Raw genomic sequence first — 23,516 nt, forward strand, 5'->3', positions numbered from 1 at the left:
GGGAGCAACCTAGGGCTCAAGCCAGTGACCTTGGGATTCAAGACAGTGTCTTTGGGCTCAAGCTAGTGACCATGGGGTCATGTCTATGATCCCATGCTCAAGCTGGCGACCCTGCGCTTAAACTGCTGACCTCCAGGTTTTAAATCAGGTCCTCAGCATCCCAGGTCAACGCTATCCACTGAGCAACCACTAGTTAAGCTCCTTTTGTGTTTTTTTATTGGTGGGTTTGATATCATTCTTTATAAATACTATTTTATGAATAAGTAACATATGTACATGATTCAGAAGTCGAAGCTACGAAGGGGTATATACTGTGAACACTGACTTCGTTTCTTTCCTCTATACTCATGGCACCTATTTCATCCTCCTTAGAGGCAACCGCTGCTCCCTGTTTCCAGCATATCCTTCCAGAAACACACTGTGCAGACAAAGTTCTCAGCAAAGCTCTCTTTAATCCTTATATGTTGCCAAATCCTGAGTTCCTCACCAAGCACCTAGTTGGAATCTATGGGGCACTATACTGGGAGTGCATTTACTGCCCAAGCACTTCCACAGGCATTGTCTTTGTAATGAAATCTCATTTCCTCAACTGGAAACTAACCAGAGGGCAGATTCTCCAATTCTGTGAAGTTTGACTTGGCTACTGTGTTCAGTGCTTGTGCTCTGCTTCCAAATAACTGCCTTCAATTGCTGAACTGTTGCACTGGAGGAGTGCTGAGGAGACAAAGCCAATCCCTGAAGACAGCAGGTAGAAACGAGCATGAAAGCAACAAAGAGACAGTATCTGAAAAAAGAATTTTATTTTCCTTTTCACTCCAGGTAGAATGTATTTTGATGTCACAGCTTTCAACACACTTTGAGTTTAATACATGTCTTTGGTTTCCTTTTGTATATTACATTTTGAGATTCTGGATTCTTTCAACCTGGCCAGATCATGGGGACTTCAATTTAAAAAATGATGGCTGATTGGATTGTTTTCTTGGGGAAAGTTTTCTGGCCTGGTGGACAATAGAGAAAGTCCTGGAGAATCAGGGACTCCAGGTGTTCTTGGTGGAGGAGGAGCTTTTCTGTGTGCTTCTACCTGGGTGGAAAAGTGCTGATGCTGCTGGAGGTGTGGAGACATTCCTGCTCTTCCTCCCTGTGGGCAGCCCCTGAGGCAGGGAGGCTCCTTTCCCTTCTTATTAGCGCCGTGCTTTGATCACCGGTCCCGCAAGCAACTTTGTGACTGATTGAGTATTGAAATTTGCAAATGATTTCCTTTAAAAAATCAATTGGGTCAAATTCAAGTTATTCCAATAGTAACATCCCTTTCACTCAGTAGAATGACAGTAAAAGATGCAGAGTTCTAAGTGACATGGGTGTGTGGGCATCACCGGGCATGTGGGCAACTCCAGGCATGTGGGCATCACCCAGCATGTGGCTAGTCGCAGAACACAAGTGTGAGAAGCCCCGTCATCTCCTGGTATCTCTTTGCCTCTGTGAGAAGTCCATCGTGGACTGTGTCTTTTGCATTCTCTGGCCACCATATGTTCTCTTAGGACCAGGTTTCTCAGCTTTGGCATCATCATCATCATTATTGTTATTATTATTTTTATTTTTGTATTTTTCCCAAGTTAAAAGCGGGGAGGCAGTAAGACAGACTACTGCATGCGCCTGACTGGGATCTACTAGGCATGCCCACCAGGGGGTGATGCTCTGCCCATCTGGGGCTGTTGCTCTGTTATGGCCAGAGCCATTCTATCACCTGAGGCGGAGGCCATGGAGCCATCCTCAGCACCCGGGCCAACTTTGCTCCAATGGAGCCTTCGCTGCGGGAGGGGAAGAGAGAGACAGAGAAGAAGGAGAGGGGGAGGGGTTGAGAAGCAGATGGGCGCTTCTCCTGTGTGCCCTGGTCAAGAATCAAACCCGGGACTTCCACATACCAGGCTGATGCTCTACCACTGAGCCGACTGGCCATGGCCTCAGCTCTGGTATTTTTTTTTTTTGTATTTTTCTGAAGCTGAAAACAGGGAGAGACAGACAGACTCCCGCATGCGCCCGACCGGGATCCACCCGGCACGCCCACCAGGGGCAATGCTCTGCCCACCAGGGGGCAATGCTCTGCCCCTCCGGGGCGTCACTTTGCCACAACCAGAGCCACTCTAGCACCTGGGGCAGAGGCCAAGGAGATATCCCCAGCGCCCGGACCATCTTTGCTCCAATGGAGCCTTGGCTGCGGGAGGGGAAGAGAGAGACAGAGAGGAAGGAGGGGGTGGGGGGTGGAGAAGCAAATGGGCACTTCTCCTATGTGCCCTGGCAGGGAATCGAACCCGGGTCCCCCGCACGCCAGGCCGACGCTCTACCGCTGAGCCAACCGGCCAGGGCTCAGCTCTGGTATTATTGATATTTTGGGCCAGATAATTCTTTGTTGTGGGGAGCTGTCCTGTAGGATGTTTGGCAGCATCCCTGGTCTCTACCCACTAGAAGGCAAGAGCACCTTCCCACTCCTGCCAGATATGATGACAAAAATGTCTTCAGATATTGCAAAATGTCCCCAGTGGACAATGTTGCCCCCAGTGAGAACCACTATTCTAGATGAAGATATTTGACATGTCACAGTAACATTGCTGCTCTGTCTGCTCATTATTAGGCTCCTTCCTCTTAGAAGCAATCTTTAGACTTTGTTTCCTTTCTAAAACACAAATCTGAGTACTCTTTGTTTAACTTCTTTTGGCTCCCTGTTAACATATGGAAAAAAGTCTGATCTCAAATCACGTCTTCTGCTTCTCTTTCTGCCAGACTTCCAAAATCTTATGATCTAGCCAGACTGGATGTTTCAAAATTCCCATGAGCCTGCTGATTCATGCCTCTGTCCTTTGCACAGGCGGTTCATTCTGCCTGGAACAAGATATTCTCAAAACCCAACCCGAGATCTGTGGGAGCACGAGGAGTCCTGGATCTGCACTGTGCGGCAGGGCCCCTTGCTGAAGGGTGGCAGCCCTATATTGGCAAGTGTCCTCCACTCAGCCCCACAGCTTTACTCTTTTAGGAACTGATGCTGGGCATCCCTCTGTGAATAGGCATTGTTTTTTACTTCAGTGTCTTTAGGCAAAATCATGAACTTTTGTCTCTGAGTACTTTTTTGTCTTATAGTCAGCATTATCAGATATGAGTATTGCTACACCTGCTTTTTTTTGGGTGTTGTTTGCTTGGAGTATTGTTTTGCAGCCTTTCACTTTGAATTTGTTTTTATCCTTGTTGCTTAGATGAGTTTCCTGTAGGCAGCATACAGTTGGATTTTCTTTTTTAATCCATTCTGCTACCCTGTGTCTTTTTATTGGTAAGTTTAATCCATTTACATTTAGTGTAATTATTGACACTTGTGGGTTCCCTGTTGCCATTTTATAAATTGCTTTCTGTTAGTTTTGTATCTTGTTTGATTCTTCTCTTTTCTTTTTCTATCATTTGTTTTTGTTTGTTTGTGTTTCATACTTCTTTCCTCTGTTGCTACCTTTTTTAAGTCAAGTGTTTTTGTGGTGGTTTTTTCAAAGGTGGTTACCATTAAGTAATGAAAAGGGTACCTACCATATTCATTGTAGTACCCTTTCTTATGAGTATTTCTGCGCTTCATCGTCCTTTGCTACTGTTAATCTTCATCCTTTCTCCCCCTTTTTTTCTTTTGTTGTCACAGTTTAAGTTTGGTTTTATTGTTTTCTTGGTGGAGCTGTTACTTGTGGTTTTGTTTTCTTTTGTTCTTTGAATCTGGTTGGAAAACCCCCTTTAGTATTTCCTGGAGTGGGGGCTTTCTGATGATAAATTCTCTTATCTTTTCTGTATTTGTGAATATTTTTATATCTCCTTCGTACTTGAAGGATAGCTTTGATGGGTATAGTATTCTTGGCTGAAAGTTTCTCTCTTTCAGGGCTTTGAATATTGGGGTCCACTCTCTTCTAGCTTGTAGAGTTTCTGCTGAGAAGTCTGATGATAATCTAATAGGTCTTCCTTTATATGTTGTATTCTTCTTTTCCCTGGCTGCCTTGAGAATTTTTTCTTTGTCATTGTTTTGTGTCATCTTCATTATGATGTGCCTTGGAGTGGGTTTGTTGGGGTTAAGAAAACTCGGTGTTCTGTTTGCTTCTTGAATTTGAGGCTTTAGTTCTTTCCACAGGCTTGGGAAGTTCTCATCTATTATTTGTTTGAGTATATTCTCCATTCCATTTTCTTTCTCTTCTCCCTCTGATATACCTATTATTCTTATGTTATTCTTTCTGATGGAGTCAGACAATTCCTGTAGGGCTTTCTCGTTTTTTATTATTTTTGAGTCTCTTTCTTCTTCTCTCTGTTGTGCCTCAAGTTGCTTGTCTTCTATTTCACTAATCCTATCTTCTATCTGGGCTGTTCTATTAGCTAAGCTTGTTATCTCGTTTTTCAGTTCGTGAATTGAGTTTTTCATTTCTGTTTGATTTGTTTTTATAGTTTCAATTTCCTTGGTAATATATTCTTTGTGATCGTTGAGTTGTTTTCTGATTTCCCTAAATTGCCTTTCTGTGTTTTCTTGTATATCTCTGAGTATTTTTAAGATTTCTATTTTAAATTCTCTGTCATTTGGCTCCAAGGCTTCCAGTATGTTAAATCTTTTCTCCATAGATCTTTCCACATCTATTTGTGTTACCTCTCTATCTTTTGTATCCATAATATTCGATTTCCTTTTTCTTATTGGCATCTGAAGGTGGTCTTGTTGATATTGTTAATTAGAATTAATAAAAAATAAAAAGGGGGAAAAAAAAGAAAAAAGAAAAACACTCCACACTCAAAAAAAGTAATGATTTATTATTTTCCCCTTTTTCCTTTCTTCTCCTCCCCTCCTCTCACCTCTTTAGGTAAATGTTGTGATGACCTGTGAATTATATTATGCTAAATGGAACAAAAACTGCCTATAACAGAGGGCCTGATTTGGGGTGAAGAGTTCAAGGGGCAAAAAAGGGAGTAGGGACCTACTAAATGCAAAAAAAAAAAAAAGGAGGATATCTTAGACAAGCATAAAATGATTTGCTTGTAAGTGATGGTCGACTAAGAGATATAGTGAGAGGGATAAGAGGGAAACTGAAAAAAGGAGAGAAAAAATAATATTTAAAGAAGAAAAAATAAAAATAATAAGTAAAAATCTGTTGTATTAAGTGGAGTGAAGACTAAATACAATGGAGACTTTGGGTTGGGAGGAATGCTAGTGAGTTAAAAAGCAATGTAAAAAGTACCCAAAATGCCACAAAAACAAACAAACAATGGAAAACCAAAAACAAAAGCAGAAAAGAAAAGAAAAAAAAAAAAAGAACAAGCAACAAAAACAAAAAAAAACTTGAGTCCCAAATTAAATAATTTGTTCGTGATTGAGGATTAAATGAGAGGAAAAGTAAAAGGAGAAAAGAAGGAACGAATAGAAAGGAAAAAATAAGAAAAAGAGAGAAACGAAGGAAGAAAAAAAGGAAAGGGGAAAAAAACAAAAAAGAACAAAAAGAAATCAAAAGGGGAGAGAGTGAGAGTTAAGGGTTTTGGAGTGTAACCCTAAGGGAGAGTAAGGATGAAGAAAAGAAATAAAATGTAACACTCATGGGTAGTGTAGTTCAAGAAAAGGGTAGCATAAGATGGGCAGAGAATAAAAGGACCGAGATGGAGGAAATACAAATAAAGGCAATAAGAAAGAAGAGAGAAACAACAACAACAAAGAATTAGTGGAACAAGTTATAAAGTCTGTGGATTTTTCTTGATATTGAGAGGTTAACTTCTTCCTTTTTCTTTTCTCTCCCTCTTCCTGGTCGGTGACTCTGTACCCCAGGTTCTGCCCCTGTGTCACGCTTAGGTAGGGATTTGCAGTTAATGGGATTCTATGGCAATGTCATATAATTGGCTTTAGTCTTGCTGGTAGTCAAGGCTTGTTGGCGTTTGTAGAGTCCAACAATGAGAGAGAGTTTGCTTTCCTGGAGTTTCTCCCCTAGTCTCCCCTTTCTGAAATAGCAGCCTGGTGATCCAGCTATGAGGCTGCCACTGCTTCTGTCTGGGGAGTAAGAGGCTCAAAGAGCTGGGAAATCCCCACTCTATCCTCACTCAGCCCAAGGCTCTGGGTAAGGCTCTGGCAGTCAGAGCCTCCAGCGTAGTCAGGTGGGGCTGGGAGTCAATTGTTGTCAAGGTGACTGTTCAGCGCCTACCATTCAGTTGGACCACTCAACCCAGGCTTTCCACACTTTGTAGCCTGTTTTGGCTGGAAAGAAGATGCACTATTCGCAAAATCATGAACTTTTAATGATGGAAATTTAGACATGAATTGAAACTGTGAGGGAAGGTCACTTGGACCACTTATTTGAAGAATAGCTTTCTCTTCACATCATACCTAGCTGCAGACAACCTGTTTTGCTCATCTATTTTGTTTCTGGGATAAAAATAGTTTCAGAACAAAAAATTGGTTATTCATTGTAAAGCTGAAGAAGAGTTGCAAAAGGCAATATGAAGGTCGTCCCCACCTCCCCTTATTGAGGTGAGAGAAAGAGAAGGGAAGAGGGAGGGAGGGAAAGAAAAAAACAGACCCAACTGCTTTACATGGTGCTAAAAAATGTACATTTCTTCCCTTTTGGGGAATTAACCCTAGATATCATGCCACCTAAAAGCTCATTGTCTTATCTTTTAAACAAATGCTACTCTGTGGTGACCTGTTCTAAATTGTCTTTGAACTATTTAGAATATTACATTAAAAAGTAATTCTATGAAATTGGCAGCTTCTGCAAAGAATTAGCACTGGTCACTATGGGAGTGTCATGTGCATGGGTGTTTTGTTCATGTCTGATGTGGGTGGATGCCCCTCTCCCAGGGAGGAGAGTGGATCAGAGAGGTAGGAACATGTCTGCAGTTGTCTGTAGAAGCTTCTTTCTGGAGGTTGGAGGTGATTCTGTTTAGAAAAGTCTTGGGCATACTAGGAAGAGAAGCAAATTGGAAGCAGGGATCTCTCCCTCACTCGCTGGTCTGAGTTGGCTTGGTCTGGTCTCTAACATCAGGCTTCTGGTGTTCAGAGGGTGCTCTGAATTTCAGATACTGTATTTATCCTACTCCTCCTTGCTCTGCTTTAGTTCATTTGGCTTTTTTCCCCTGGGCACTTCCTCCTAGGGACCTGTGGTCTCTAGTCTTCATATTTCCTATAGGCTTGTATTTTGTGCAAGGTGGATGTTGAATTCTTGCTAACTAAATGTTCATGTGCACATGGCTTTGGGTATACCATTTGCAATTATATCCGTAGTCCTGATGGTCACTGGTATCTTAGAAATGCAGAGCTCTTCAGTTAGAAACACAATTTAATGAAACCATATTTCTTAGGGCCGAATTTCATGCTTTCCTTCAAAGCTCTATAGGCTGACTGAGGCCTCAGAAATGAAGGGAGACTGGACAAGAGGACCCTATTTTCTAAGGTATTACTTCTCTGTATATAGGAAAATCCAGTCCTGTTCTCTTCAGTATAGGTCAAACCCACTCTGATCTAGTTGGATTTCTGGCTAGAGACCAGAGGTGGCCAGATGCCTTATGATGCCATACTGATGCCCTTTGGAACATAAAACACTGTACAGCAAAGTGTTAAAATATACATCCATAGCACAACCCTCTACCTCTTGTCCATTGTTCATGAGGAATATCAACATATATTTTAAATATCAACATATATTATTTGAAGTTGAGCCAGCACAATATCTGGCCTTCCAGAAGAGTTATTGTTCAAGTAATAGTGTAATTTTGCAACAGAAGTTCCTTTTAAAAATGCTTTAATGAAAACTTTTAATAATATATATTCCATTTTATTTTTCAGATGTTTTTGATTAACATACTAGTAACATAAATATACTTAGCTCACATAGTATAAACTTATTCCACTGAGGAGTTCCAGATTCAGGGCTGTGTTGAGATGACTGGTTATTCAGCCCGTCTGATGGAAGTGTACCTTCTGCTCATTCCTGGTCACTTTTCAAATCAGAGAGCAAACTTTCACCATTAGGAAATAATTCATGACACCAGTGACTAACATTGCAACATTTATTGCCATAATACAACTAAATGCCTTTGCATTAAGGCAAATCTTTCTTGCCACAGTTAGCATTTTAGGGGCAATTAACATTATTTTAAAATATAACTGTTTTAAAGTTTAGAAAAGGTTTTGTAGCCAGGTAATTTTTTCTTATAATTGCCACTGTGTTTCAGTTTTACAAGAAAAATAAAACTGAATTATTTCTGACAATATTTTTCATCTCTTTTCTAAATAAAGTAGATGAATTTTATGCTGAGCCCTTATTACAACAGAACCCTCTCTAAATTTGGCAGAAGATGCTATTAACTTCCTTTGCTTATGGCTCAGACATTAACCCTCATTTGTTAAGTAGTAATATCAGCAGGTAAAGATGCAGGCTTTCACATTTGTACGAAGGCTTAGCTGCTCCTCTCTTGATAGAACAGATGCCTCTCACTAAGGTCTATAATGAGAGGAAAAATATGATTTTGCCATTCCCAACTGTCCCTGCTTGCTGACATCTGAGAGATTCTAGGTCTGTAAACTGGTCTGATTTAAGCTCTGGCTGTCATGAGTGTTTTCAGGGTTGGGCCTGGCTGAAGTCAAACCTGGGCAAGGTCTCACTGCAAAGCCTGGAAGATAAACCAGACAGACTCCCGCTCTTCTTCAACTTGCTCCTTTCCATAGGACACCCAAGCCCGGTGACAAACTTCCTCCACAGTGCTGTTTTCATTTTTGCTTTTCAGAATTGAAAAAAGCATTACTACCAGTGATATTAAAAAAAATGGCATGTTCTCTGAAAGCCAATCCCATCTGGCCTATCTTCCCTGCATTTAACCCAGAGCTCACAGCGCAGCGCAGCAGCCATCTCCTCCCTCAGGACAAGGTTGGTTGGGGCTGTGCCCAGGGCCAGTTAAGATGCTAAAGGCCCTAAGACCTGAAAATATTGTCGTCTCTTCCATCTTCCAACATAGATCATTTCAACAACAGCAGCAGGTTTATCCCCCCTATTAATAACAAACATAGGCCCTGGCCGGTTGGCTCAGTGGTAGAGCATCGGCCTGGCGTGCAGGAGTCCCAGGTTCAATTCCCGGCCAGGGTACACAGGCAAAGCACCCATCTGCTTCTCCACCCCTCCCCCTTTCCTTCCTCTCTGTCTCTCTCTTCCCCTCCCGCAGCTGAGGCTCCATTGGAGCAAAGATGGCCCGGGAGCTGGGGATGGCTCCTTGGCCTCTGCCCCAGGCGCTAGAGTGGCTCTGGTCACAACAGGGCGACACCCTGGAGGGGCAGAGCATCGCCCCCTGGTAGGCAGAGCGTCGCCCCCTGGTGGGTGTGCCGGGTGGATCCCAGTCGGGCGCATGCGGGAGTCTGTCTGACTGTCTCTCCCCGTTTCCAGCTTCAGAAAAATACAAAAAAAAAAAAACCCCCAAAACAAAAAACCAAACATATACATATCAACTACTATGTGCCAGGCACTGTTTTAAGGGTTGCATGTGAGTGAACTCACTAAATACTCACAACCACTATTTTCTTTTCTTCTTTTCCAAGTGAGAGGTGGAGAGATAGAGAGACAGGCTCCGCATGTTCCCCAGCCGGGATCCAGCCAGCAATCCCCGTCTGGGTCTGATGCTCACACCTGAGCTATTTTTTATGCCTGAGGTGGAGGCTTCATGGAGCCATCCTCAGTGCCCAGGGTTGCAAAAATCGAGCCATGGCTGCAGGAGGAGAAGAGAAAGAGAGAGAGAGAAAGAGAAGGGGAGGGGGAGGGTTTGAGAAGCAGATGGTTGCTTCTCCTGTGTGCCCTGACCAGGAATTGAACCTGGGACATCCACTCACAGGGCTGACACTTTTCTACTGAGTCAACTGGCCAGGGTCACAACTACCATTTGAACTGTTATACTATTACAAGGAAAATGAGGCACAGAAATGTTAAGTAACTTGCCCACAGTCACACAGCTGGTAAGTGAGAGTCAGAATTCGAACTCAGGAAGTAGTGCCAGCATTTGTGGGAGTGACCACTATTGGATGTGAAACAGTTGTCCTAAACAGAAAAACTCAAAACTTATATGTGTGCTGAAGCTGAATAACTTCTTTCTTGGTTTTCTAATGACAAGCTTTGTATAAGATAATAATGGGATACTTTCTTACTTTAATTCTGTGGTCCTGCCTTGCCAGAACCCTCAGTACCACATGTGTGTGTTGGTTTCGCATTGTGCTGCCCTGGCCAGTCCTTGGTCCAACTACCAAGGCTTGTTAGAATCCTCTCCTTTGATCCTCACCAGGCCCTGTTAACTTACCCCGTTTTTCAAGAGGAGGCATCTCCTATCTCACTGGGAAACAGAACGGGAGAGTGCTGCACTACCACGTAGTACTGCAGAGAGGAAGCTGCTGTGTCCACGTCTGCAGGCAGAAAGAACTAGAGACTCCATGCCCCCAAATCCAGGCCCTGCTATCAGCTCTCAGTATGACTGGCGGCAAACCGCTTACTCCCTGTGAGAGGTATGATGAAATAATGCTTTGATCTTTGAAGTGGAAAAAGCTCTACATAAATACCAAATAGGTCCACTCTTACTTGGCACCTCTTAAATTCATGTGGAGGCTGATGCGTCTCATAAAATTCCAGCATGTCCTTAGTTACAAGGCCACGTTCTTAGACCTGGACTCCCACGTTTTCAATCATAATATTGTGTCTAGCTTTGTGAAGTGCCTAAAAGCAAAAATAACCCCTAAGACTTTTTACAGAGACTTTTGTCTCAAGAGCTCCAAGCACTCTTAACAATAGACATTCTATAAAAACAAAACGAAAACAACCCTATACATTTTTTAAAACCTGTGCATTTCAAAGCAAATTTGTGCTCTATGTGCCTGCTAGAGTCCTATTTTTGTTTCTGTTCTTTTAGGCTGTTATTGGTAGTGGCTTGGGATAAAGCTTTCAAATATACATATAACTTTTTTTTTTAATTTTTATTTTTTGGTAGATTCAAAGCAGGATTCCTCTCCCCCACTGTTTCACACCCCAGCGGTTTTCCTCCCTGGTGCGGTGCCTGTAATCCCGAATGAACACGCATGAGCACCCGCACCTAAATCATAAATCCTGGTCCTTCAATGTCATGTCATCAAGGACAGGCTCACCTATGTATCTTCAGGTGTGGAAGACTGAGATGACCTGGGAGAAATTTTTTCCAGGCGTATTTGCATTTTAAAATTACACATTCAGAAGAAGAAATTCAAAATGATGGATTTTTTTTTAGGCAAGGAAGAGGGAAGCACTGTTCATAGCCTTCACAATCATGTAGAGAATTACACTGATTGACAAGCACAGAAGCCACCATGAGAGAGAAGGAAAATGGGTCTGATGTTTCCCGCACATAATCTGTCTGTCTGGCATCATCCCGCTTACCTCTGTGAGGTGGGCAGGATTGTCACTGTTCTATGGATGGCAATTCCAAGGTTTGAAGATGTCGGGTATTTCCCCTACAGTCACACAACTAGGAAATAGCAAAACCAAGGTGTAGTCCAAAGCCCTGTGCTACACTGGAAATTAGGAAAACTATACTTGAGACTCACTTAACTTCCAGGGAGCAAGGGAGCGCCATCATTACTGCTCTAGTCAGTTGAGTTCACAAAATCGTCTCTGAGTATCCAGTATGTGCCAGGCTTTTGAAGCACTGGGAACCCAGAGATGAACCCATGACCTCTGTCCTGGAGAAGCTTACTGCTTCCAAAAGGGCTGAACTCATAGAAGTACCACAGACTTAGGTGCAAGTATAATTTAATGTAATATGATGAATAATACAAAACTTGTTGGGAGCTTATGTTTAATGCATTATCTTACTACATTGTTTAAGAACTCCGTGAGTTAGGATTCTTATAATCTCCATTTTATAGTTGAGAAAACAGTTCATCTGTGCTGTCTGATATGGTAGAGATATGGCTATTTACATTTATTAATTAAAATTAAATACAACTATACATTTAGTTCCTCAGTAGCACTAGCCATACTTCAAGTGCTCAGTATCCTCCTTTGCCAAGTGGCCACCATATTGGACGATGCAGGTACAGACATTTCCATCACGGCGGAAAGTCCTAGTGCACAGCACTGCTCTGAGTGATCTGCCTGTGGAAGAAGGTGGGAATGCACTCAGTTTAGGTCTGAGTCCAGAGTATAAACCTTTAATCGTTATGTTGTATTGCCTCCTTAATATTTAGTAAAATTTAGGAGGGGCAGGGAAAAAGTTAAAAAAAATCTCATTTCTTTAAGAAATAAGAAATAACTGATATGGTAGGGAACTGGAGACATATTGACAATTTCCCTTGAAGTTTTTTTTTTTTTTTTTTTGGTGGTACTTGTAAGAACAGGAAACTTCCTTTTACTGGTTAGGAAGAGACTTGCTGTTTGTGCTTTTATGGAACCATGAGGTGACTTTTGCTAAAAGTTATACTAAGATTATACCTTATTTACTTTTAAGTCTCAGTTCCTAACATAGTGCCTGGTTTATAACAGGCGCACAGTAAGTGCTTCTTGAACTAAATTTCAAAAATGGTAACTATAGCATTTTCTGCCAGTCTCAAAAGGGTTGTAGTGTAGAAGAGTAACATTGGTGGCCTTCCTTATGATCCTTAAGAGGACAAAAGTAAGACTTTCTACAGGGAAGCGTCATGGCTCTGCTTTGTAAAAAGAGGGCCACATTACATGCTTATCAATGCTGTGGAGGGATGTAGGAGGAAATTATTGGAAGTGCTGCTGATAATCTGGGCCAAGTTATGCAGTATATTATTTGAAATCTAAACAGGGGTCCCCGAACTATGGCCGCGGGCTGCATGCAGCTCCCTAAGGCCATTTATCCGGCCCCACCTCACTTCCGGAAGGGGCACCTCTTTCATTGGTGGTCAGTGAGAGGAGCATAGTTCTCATTGAAATACTGGTCAGTTTGTTGATTTAAATTTACTTGTTCTTTATTTTAAATATTGTATTTGTTCCCGTTTTGTTTTTTTACTTTAAAATAAGACATGTGCAGTGTGCATAGGGATTTGTTCATAGTTTTTTTTATAGTCCGGCCCTCCAACGGTCTGAGGGACAGTGAACTGGCCCCCTGTGTAAAATGTTTGGGGACCCCTGATCTAAACTAAAGAAACTCCGTATATGGCTCCAAAGTGAGCTCTGAAAATAACTTGCACAAAACAGATAAATTCCTGTTATGATTTCCTTAGTGCAGTGAAAACAAACCACTCCCTCAGTGCGGCTATCAGTGCATCCCTGTGTATTATCCTAGATGTCGTCTGTTTACCCACTAGCGTGTGTGACTGCTAGAAAAATACCGTTTCTGCTCCCAGCTCCTCCCCTTCTTTCTTTTCATCAGTGCGAATGCTCCCCTCCCCCACTCATCTTCCTTCCCTGCTCTTTGTGATTTAGCTCAAGTGTTGGCTTGTGTGTCATTTAGAAAAAATAACACCTATAGAAATACGGTTTAAAAGACAGATGTGCTGATTTGGGATGGGAAACAAATGTCGGATGCTCACTCACACTTCTTAAAGGCTTTGATTTACAGCAGGAAAAAAAAAGGAGTCGTTCAATGTGTAGCATGAGGAGTCAGTTTTGAAAACTGATAAGAGGGAAAAAAATGCCAGACTCGTTTTTTGAATTTGAATTTAACAACTGGGACCCTTGTTTCTGCATGCAGCACAATGTTGGCAACTTTCTTAGAATGATTTAAGAATTCCCTGGAGGCATTTTTGCCCAGGCCTCTTTGTAGGCCCATTTCAGCAGGCTTTAGAATCCTTCTAACAGGGTTTATCAGAAAAGATTCCAATTTACAGCAGCCAAAGTTTAGTGTCTGATATCAGCTCTAGCTTTTCATTCCTTCGTTCTTTTTTTTCCCCCAAAAGGAGACATGATGTTTTACAGTGTTAACAGTTTTGAAAGGTCCTACATTTCCAGTGAACAGAGCGCTATTGTGAAAAGGGTTCTGAAAAGCATTATTCAGGTGAAAATGCATCAAAGTAATGTAAGTTAAAAAGAGAAAAGTTTGCCGATGTAGAGATTGGAGGCCGCATGTGCTGACAGGTATAATTATAGCCAAATAATGGAACCTTTTAAGAGATATCTGGTGAGATAAGGCAATAGCTGTGGACTCACATCAGAATCTTATTCATAATTAGACCCTCAGGGGTCCAGCTGTGGATGCCATAACTGAGGTATTATGCAGGACATAATAGACATAATAGCTATCACACTTGGTAAAATAGGGTGAAAAAACATGATTTCAGCCCAGCAGAAGTTAAGTGATACAAAGGTTGGAGAGAAGGCTTCATCTTCCCTCAGGCCACCTATTGTCTGGACCCTCTTTCAGCTCTGGAGAGTTGTAGTTAACCTAGCTTCTAAGTCCTTCAGTCTGAAGGAAACTCAAGAAAATGTCAACTTTTCAAAATTAATTAATTGCTTTTATTAGTAACGTTAATGATCTTTCTACTTCAGCTCCTTTTCTATACCCCAGGTGTTCGGGAAGATACTGGAACTGAGAACAACCTGGCGTTTCTGTCTGAGAATGTCCCCCTACTGTCGGAAAAGATGACAATGTTCTTTCTGGTCTTGAAATACAGTGCTTAAAGCCTTGGCTCAAGGGGAAGGGGGCTCCTGTACACATGACACCCCCACTTGCTCAGGAATCTGAGCAGCAGTTCATTCTTGGGGCCCCTGCACAGAGACAGAGCCGAGAAGAGGGCACAGACTAGTGAAATTCAGAGCCAGCATTTCTACTTACAGTGGGGCAAAGGGCACCCCACACAAGCCATTCATGCTTCTGTTAGACATCTTGCCTCAGGCTTGCATTCTTTATGAAACAATAGAATTTAAACTGATGGTTTGTGTGACTTTCTTTTCAAAATTACAATCCCTTTTTTCCTCTTCTCTGTATGTATGGTTGGATTATGTTGTCATTGTAACGCTATTAAAGGTTCTTAAACTATCTGTGAGTCATAGCTTTCTGATAATGGTACTTTAACTTAAAATCCAGGTGACAGCTCTTTTTCTATCACAGAAAATGGACTCCACAGAGAATTGCCTCCTTTGGACCTCTTGTATTTCCCTTCCTCTGTCCTTTTCAACTGTCAGAGGTTCGCTTTCCTTTCTCCTCGTTAGACTCCATTAGGACCCAGGTTGATGGGAGACTGTCTGCTGCAGCCTTCCTCCAGTATTTAACAAGCTCAAAAGTACAATAAATCCAATATTGCACCAAGAATTCACCAGCACAGTAGCCATGGCTTCCATTCTCACATTATGAAGCACTTGGAGCTGTGCCTGACCCACAGCAAGCATTTAATATGTGTTGGCCGCCAAAATTATTTTTGTTTCTGCTCACCTTGCTCATTTATATAAGGAGCTAATACTATTGTTAGGATTTGCCTGGAGTTTGACTTTGGTCTAATTTAGGCTTATTGTTGTCACATTTTCTTCCTGGATCAGTGGGGTGCTTTAATATTTAGAATGGGGGTATTCAGATTTATCCATGGTAGGCCACTTGGTCCTAATTCCAACAGTGGCGCAGACTGCATGACCTTTTAAAAAACTAATCACAGGAGTGAGTCTACAGGGTCCACTCTTTGCATGGAAGTATTCGACTTTTAACTGAGTCAAATGCACACAGAGGAAAAATTAGCTGCCTAGTGACCTTTCTTTCACCTTCTTTCATTTTTCTCCATTTTTTTTTGAGAGAGAGACAGAAAGGGAGAGAGAAGAAGGGAAAAGAAAGATGAGAAGCATCAATTCATAGTTGCTTCACTTTAGTTGATTATGATTACTTCTCATATATGCTTTGACTGGGGGGCTCCAGTGGAGCCAGTGACCCCTTGCTTAAACCAATGACCTTGGGCTCATGCCAGTGACCTTGGGCTCAAGCCAGCAACCTTGTGATCATGTTGTTGATCCTGTGCTCAAGCCATTGACCCTGGGCTCAAGCTGGCATGCCCGTAGTTAAGCTAATGAGCTCTAGCTAGTGACCTCAGGGATTTTTTTTTTTTTTTTTTTACAGGGATAGAGAGAGAATCATAGAGAGGGACAGACAGGAATGGAGAGAGATGAGAAGCATCGATCATCAGTTTTTCATTGCGACACCTTAGTTGTTCATTGATTGCTTTCTCATATGTGCCTTGACCGTGGGCCTTCAGCAGACTGAGTAACCCCTTGTTTGAGCCAGCAACCTTGGGTTGCTCAAAGCAGATGAGCCCGCGCTCAAGCTGGCGACCTTGGGGTCTCAAACCTGGGTCCTCCGCATCCCAGTTCGATGCTCCATCCACTGCGCCACCACCTGGTCAGGCGACCTCAGGGTTTTGAACTGGGGCTCTCAGCATACCGGGTTAACACTTAGTCTACTGCATCACCACTAGTCAGGCTATTCTCTAGTATTAATTATGTGTTTCTAGTGGAATTAAACTTGGGCAGTTCAAAATGACATAATCACATGTAGCTTCAGTTTCAAGTACTAGTTGCTTGAAGCTTGCTAGTGGAGCTCCTTGCGTCATCACTGATGAACTGGGTCTCTACTCTGGCTGTGTCTTACTATCACTGACAAAGATTTTTTAAAAGGTTCCTCAAATAATTTGGAGTGTTGAAGACCACTGAATGGCCGGAAGAGAGACTTTGGACATAGTGCCTGTATTTTTACTTGTGCTAACTAACTTGGTTGAACTCTCCTCCTCACCCTAAGGCCTACTCCCCTTATCATTTACTCTACAAATACAAGTTAAAAAAATAGAGTGAAAGAGCATAGCTTTGAGGAATCTGAGAATCTGATTTAAAACCTTGTCTCTATCTCTTATTAACAGAGTGGCCTTGATGCTTAAATTTACTGACTTTTATCCTCTCCATTTGTCAGATGGTAGTAATAAGACTTCTTTGTAAGTGAAGATTAAATGAATAATGTGATTTGAAAACACGTAGTACAGTATCTAGCACAGAATAAGAGTTCACTATGTTTACCTTTCTTTTTTTGTCTTCCTATCCTTAATTTTTTTATGGGTAAAATGAGAGGCCTGGATAACAGTAAAGTTCTCCTTATCACTGAGTCTGATTCTTTGCCATAGGCATTGTGATTGGAGAGAAAACCACACATACATGCTCTGCAAATTCAATTCACGTCAAAGAGGAAAGCTTCTGGTTCACAGCTGACAGGGACTGAATTTGGAGTTTCTTTTAGTATTATATCATGTCCACGTATCTCATTTGCACTTTCAGCTTGATGTGTCTGTGAATTAAGTGGCTGGCCAACGTTGGGGATGTGGTTTCAGTTGTGGGCACAAGATTTTTTGATTGAGTCATGCCATCTGTTTTATGTGGGCATCAATCTTGTGCCTTTGACTACCATGCATTTGCTTCAACCACATAACCATCCAACCTACTTTATACTTGTAATAATGGTGGTAGTGCCAGGCATTTATATTATAGCACCTGTTTGATGTGATACACTTCAGACAAGCCCAGGTGAAATCAGGAAACATCTTTCAATTACTACCTGGCTAATTGGTTTTTGTAAAGAAAGTAAAATATTGCTGCCTCTTGATCCTTTCCCAGAGAGTCACAGGAGACTTCATTCCAATATAGCTTGGTATCAGGGAACAGTTTGTGATTCATGACAGACTTAGTGAATCATCTGCTTTGCTAAACTATGACACACACTGCCGTTGTTTGGTCATCTGGCTCCACATTGAAGCTTAGACAAATGAGCGAGGTTCTAAGCTTTTATGATTACCTAGTTCAGGCTAACTAAGGAAGAGGACTAAGGGGGGGGGTCTAGCACTCTGTAGGCTCAAGAGAGTTGCTTGTGTTGCAGACAGATACATTTTCTATGGGAAAAGCCACTTTGAAGATGACAATATGACCCTCCGCTATTTCCCAGTGCCTGGCAGAGTGTAACATGAGATGTAGTACAATTGAATGGTTAAAAGCAAGAGTTTAGAAAGCATGACAAGTGGGAGTCAAATATTAGTTTTATCACTATCTATAGCAAGAGTCAGCAAACTTTTTCTGTAAATGGCCAACTAATAAATATCTTAGGCTTTGTGAGCCATATACTTTCAGCAACAACTACTCAACTCTGCTGTTTTAGTCAAAAGGGCCACAGACAATACATGAACGAATAGGCATGGCTGTGTTCTAACAAAACTTTATTTACAGATATAGGCAGTGGGTCAGACTTGGTCTGTGTCTGTAGTTTGCTCACGCCTGATCTATAGGCTCTTGTACTAATTCATTACTTTAATCCCCTGTTTCTCTTGAGGATTAAAAAGAGATACTATATATAATATATACAGTATTATATAAAATATATACTATCTATATCTATATATAGATACTATATATAATAAAACACTTGTCACATGCTTGGGATAGAGTAAGTATTTGGAAATAGTCACTATTATTTTGTTAAAATATTATATGTCATAATTTAAGATGCCATTGATTGTAAAGTACATCTGGATTTCAGAGTTGTTAAAATGTGATAAAAGTCTTAGAATTGATGAAATTACTGTAATAAGTTAGAGTAATAAGGTTATAGTTAGGATTTTAATTCTTGTTCTACCAGTAGTAGTTTAAAACTTCTAATATAACATTATTTTGTGATATTTTTCTTGTCAGAGACACATGTCACGAACTCCTGGGACATGTTCCACTACTTGCGGATCCCAAGTTTGCTCAATTTTCACAAGAAATAGGCCTTGCATCTCTGGGAGCCTCAGATGAAGATGTTCAGAAACTAGCCACGGTCAGTTTATTTTCAACTTTAAAAACTGTTCTACTTATGTCTATTTGTAAGGTAAAGAAAGCTTTAGAGTTATCAACTATGAATTGTAAGGCAACATTCTGGATAGGGTCTGGTGCCTTTATCTTTTTCTGGGTTGTGTTTTTTTTGAAGCAGTGTGCTCTTGGCTTGTCAATCATCTAAATACTAGTATTTTATTCTTCTCATTCAGGGGTTGGCTAAATAGTACATATTTTAGTCTTGCAGCTCATAAGGTCTCTTTCACAACTACTCAGCTCAGCTACTATGTTGCAGAGGCAGCAGCAGACAATATGTAAATGAATGAGTATGGCTATGTTTCAATAAAACTTTATTTACAACAGCTGTTGGTGGGCCAGATTTGGCCTGGGTGTTATAGTTTTCTGACTCTCATTTTAGTTCAATGTTGATTTCCTTGAAATATTAGTAATAGTAAAAGGTATGCATTTATGGTAAAGTAAAGGTTGCACTAGGGACTATATCTTTGATTAGTTGCTATGGTTGTGGTCAGACACAATTTGAATCAGCAATTAGAAGCTGAGACTAAACAATTCTGATATGTACAAAACCAAAAAAAGATTTAATAGATGCTGTGGTCTTAGCAACGTTCTTCTCAAAACATGCAACTTGAGAGAGAAGGTGAATATTGGCGGCTACCTTTAAGATGTGAAAAGCCAGATCTAGCATTTTCATTTGACTTATCGTAGGCCCCTTACAAAGAGCCTGTAAGAAAGAGTAGGTTTAGCAAACTCATTTACCTACAGGGACTAGTCAGGCAGCCTAAATGAGCAAAGCTACTAGAGGAAGAAAAAAATCGGATCTTAAGTTGTGTGTATTTGACACAGATACACTTTGATGGTATATTAGAATGCAAGAATGTTCTTCATTCCCACTAAGTTTTTTCTTAGATTTCTTAAGACACATAGCCCTTTCAGTATATCTTTTGTCTCCCACTTTTGATAGAGACATGGGAACTGGCAAATATTTCTCTACTAGAAGAAGAACAGCAGTGCCAAAGCCATGCTGTGGTGTAGTGTGGGCATGAATAGGGGTTCATGGGGACGTCAGTGACCTTAGGGAGAGCACATGTCTTCCACATCAGAAAGCTGGTCCTCACTTCCTGCTCATGGATGCAGGATGAAAATGCAGGCCTTTGTGTTGTCAGGTATCCAAATTTAAAAAACATTTTTGTTTTTAATTTATTGTTTTCAGAGAGAAGAAGAAAGATAGATAGATGGATAGATAGAGAGAGAGTGCATTGGTTTGTTATTCCACCCAATTATGCATTATTTGGTTGATTCTTGCATGTGCCCTGACCGAAGATTGAACCTGCAACCTTGGTGAATTGGGATGATGCTCTGACCAACTGAGCTACCTGGGTTTTAAATATCAATATATGGTTCTAAATATATGGAATAGAATGGTTTTTAAAATTTTGCCTCATAGCCTGACTAGGTGGTGGTGCAGTGGATAGAGCATCGGATGGGATGTGATGGATCCAGGTTCGAAACCCCAAGGTTGCTGGCTTGAGCATGGGCTCATCCAGTTTGAGCACGGGCTCACCAGCTTAAGCATGGGGTCTCTGGCTTGAGCGTGGGATCATAGAGGTGATCCTATAGTCGCTGGCTTGAGCCCAAAGGTTGCTGGCTTGAAGCCCAAGGTTGCTGGCTTGAGCCCAAGGTCACTAGCTTTAGCAAGGGGACACTCGCTCTGCTGTAGACCCCCCAGACAAGGCACATACGAGAAAGCAATTGATGAACAACTGAGCTACCACAACAAAGAATTGATGCTTCTCATCTCCAATCTTCTTGTCTGTTCCTATCTGTCCCTCTCTGTCTCCATCAGACACACACACACACACACACACACACACACACACACGCATGCACACAATTTTTGCCTCACAAATAAACTACTATTTTGAGCTGAGCCAAGTATATTTCTAGACTGAATAAAGTTCTTGACTTCTCAATTTCTTACCTTTGCCCTAAGAAATATATCTCATTTGTGTTGACTATCTATTTTACTGCATAACAAATAACCCCAAAACTTAGGGCCTTCAAACAATGAACATTTATTACCTCATAGTGTCTGTGGTTGAGAATTTGAAGCAACTCAGCTGAGTGACTCTGGCTCAGGGCCTCCCCTCTGGTTGCTGGCCTGCAGTGTCTGAACGTTTGAGAATCTTCTCCCAAGATGGGTCACTTATGGTGGCTTTTGACAACTGGCTTCCTCCAGACAGGTGGTGAGAGAGAGAGAGAGAAAGAGAGATTAAGGAAAGAAAGTTGTAATGCCTTTTTTGACTCGATCCTGTGCTGTTCACATTGGCCATATTCTGTTCACACTCAAAGGGACGGGACTTAGGCTTCACTTTTTGGAGAAAATGTGTCAAATATTTATGGACATATTGTAAAAATATCACACATGAGTCCTGTTATTTAATTCTCAAACCTTGGTTCTGGGTTTCAATTCCACATTTTGGAACCTTTTCCATGGCTTGAAATGTTCTGGTTTCAGCCTTTGACCCCCAACAGCTCATATTTTTGATCAGAGTGAATGTATTGCTTACTTGTCTGACCCTGAACAACTTTAAACTGGGATTTAACTCTGCCAGGTGTGTGTGTGTGTGTGTGTGTGTGTGTGTGTGTATTCAAAGAAAGGAGAAGAAGGAATAAGGGAGGACTTGATGAATGTGAATAAAGGTGGGCCCTAGTAAATGTGTGATCTTATTCTTTTTTTTTTTTAATAATAATAATTTTATTTTTTTAATGGGGTGACATCAATAAATCAGGATACATATATTCAAAGATAACAAGTCCAGGTTATCTTGTTGTTCAATTATGTTGCATACCCACCACCCAAAGTCAGATTGTCCTCTGTCACCTTCTATCTTGTTTTCTTTGTCCCCTCCCCACCCCCTATCCCTCTCCCATTCCCCCCTCCCCCCCGTAACCACCACACTCTTATCAATGTCTCTTAGTTTCACTATTATGTCCCACCTACGTATGGAATAATACAGTTCCTGTTTTTTTCTGATTTACTTATTTCGCTTCGTATCATGTTATCAAGATCCCACCATTTTGCTGTAAATGTTCCGATGTCATCATTTCTTATGGCTGAGTAGTATTCCATAGTGTATATGTGCCACATCTTCTTTATCCAGTCATCTATTGATGGGCTTTTTGGTTGTTTCCATGTCCTGGCCACTGTGAACAATGCTGCAATAAACATGGGGCTGCATGTGTCTTTACGTATCAATGAGTTTTTGGGGTATATACCCAGTAGAGGGATTGCTGGGTCATAAGGTAGTTCTATTTTCAGTTTTTTGAGGAACCACCATACTTTCTTCCATAATGGTTGTACTACTTTACATTCCCACCAACAGTGGATGAGGGTTCCTTTTTCTCCACAGCCTCTCCAACATTTGCTATTACCTGTCTTGTTAATAACAGCTAATCTGACAGCTGTGAGGTGGTATCTCATTGCTGTTTTGATTTGCATTTCTCTAATAGCTAAAGAAGATGAGTATCTTTTCATATATCTGTTGGCCATTTGTATTTCTTTCTGGGAGAAGTGTCTGTTCATATCCTCTTCCCATTTTTTATTGGATTGTTTGTTGTTGAGTTTTATGAGTTCTTTGTATATTTTGGATATTAGGCCCTTATTTGAGCTGCTGTTTGAAAATATCATTTCCCATTTAGTTGGCTTTCTGTTTATTTTGTTATCAGTTTCTCTTGCTGAGCAAAAACTTCTTAGTCTGATGTAGTCCCATTCATTAATTTTTGCCTTCACTTCTCTTGCCTGTTGAGTCAAATTCATAAAATGCTCTTTAAAACCCAGGTCCATGAGTTGAGTACATATGTCGTCTTCTATGTACTTAATTGTTTCAGGTCTTATGTTTAGATCTTTGATCCATTTTGAGTTAATTTTTGTACAGGGGGAGAGGCTGTAGTCGAGTTTCATTCTTTTGCATGTGGCTTTCCAGTTTTCCCAGCACCATTTATTGAAGAGGTTTTCTTTTCTCCATTGTGTGTTGTTGGCCCCTTTATCAAAAATTATTTGACTATATATATGTGGTTTTATTTCTGGACTTTCTATTCTGTTCCATTGGTCTGAGTGTCTATTTTTCTACCAATACCATGCTGTTTTGATTGTCGTGGCCCTATAATATAGTTTGAAGTCAGGTATTGTAATGCCCCCAGCTTCATTCTTTTTCTTTAGGATTGCTTTGGCTATTCGGGGTTTTTTATAGTTCCATATAAATCTAATGAATTTTTGCTCTATTTCTTTAAAAAACGTCATTGGAAGTTTGATGGGAATTGCATTAAATTTGTATATTGCTTTGGGTAATATAGCCATCTTGATTATATTTATTCTTCCTAGCCAAGAACAAGGTATATTCTTCCATCTCATTATATCTTTTTCGATTTCCCTTAACAATGGTTTATAGTTTTCATTATATAAGTTTTTTACATTCTTTGTTATGTTTATTCCTAAGTATTTTATTTTTTTTGTTGCAACCGTGAAGGGGATTATTCTTTTGAGTTCCTTCTCAGTTGTTTCATTGTTGGCATATAGAAAGGCTATTGACTTCTGTATGTTAATTTTGTATCCTGCGACCTTACTGTATTGGCTTATTGTTTCTAGTAGTCTTTTTGTGGATTCTTTGGGGTTTTCGATGTATAGGATCATATCATCTGCAAAAAGTGATACCTTTACTTCTTCTT

General features: G+C 40.9%; 1 protein-coding gene across 1 annotated transcript in view; it reads left to right on the forward strand.

Annotated features, from left to right (window-relative positions):
- Positions 1-23,516, forward strand: part of TPH2 (tryptophan hydroxylase 2) — a 150,760-nt gene that overhangs the window by 54,538 nt on the left and 72,706 nt on the right. Inside the window, exon 8 of the mRNA XM_066258260.1 lies at positions 18,648-18,774. Within this exon, the coding sequence (XP_066114357.1) occupies positions 18,648-18,774 (127 nt within the window). The remainder of the gene's footprint in view (positions 1-18,647; positions 18,775-23,516) is intronic.

Source organism: Saccopteryx bilineata, chromosome 2 (assembly GCF_036850765.1).
Source record: "Saccopteryx bilineata isolate mSacBil1 chromosome 2, mSacBil1_pri_phased_curated, whole genome shotgun sequence".
Classification (NCBI taxonomy): Eukaryota; Metazoa; Chordata; class Mammalia; order Chiroptera; family Emballonuridae; genus Saccopteryx; species Saccopteryx bilineata.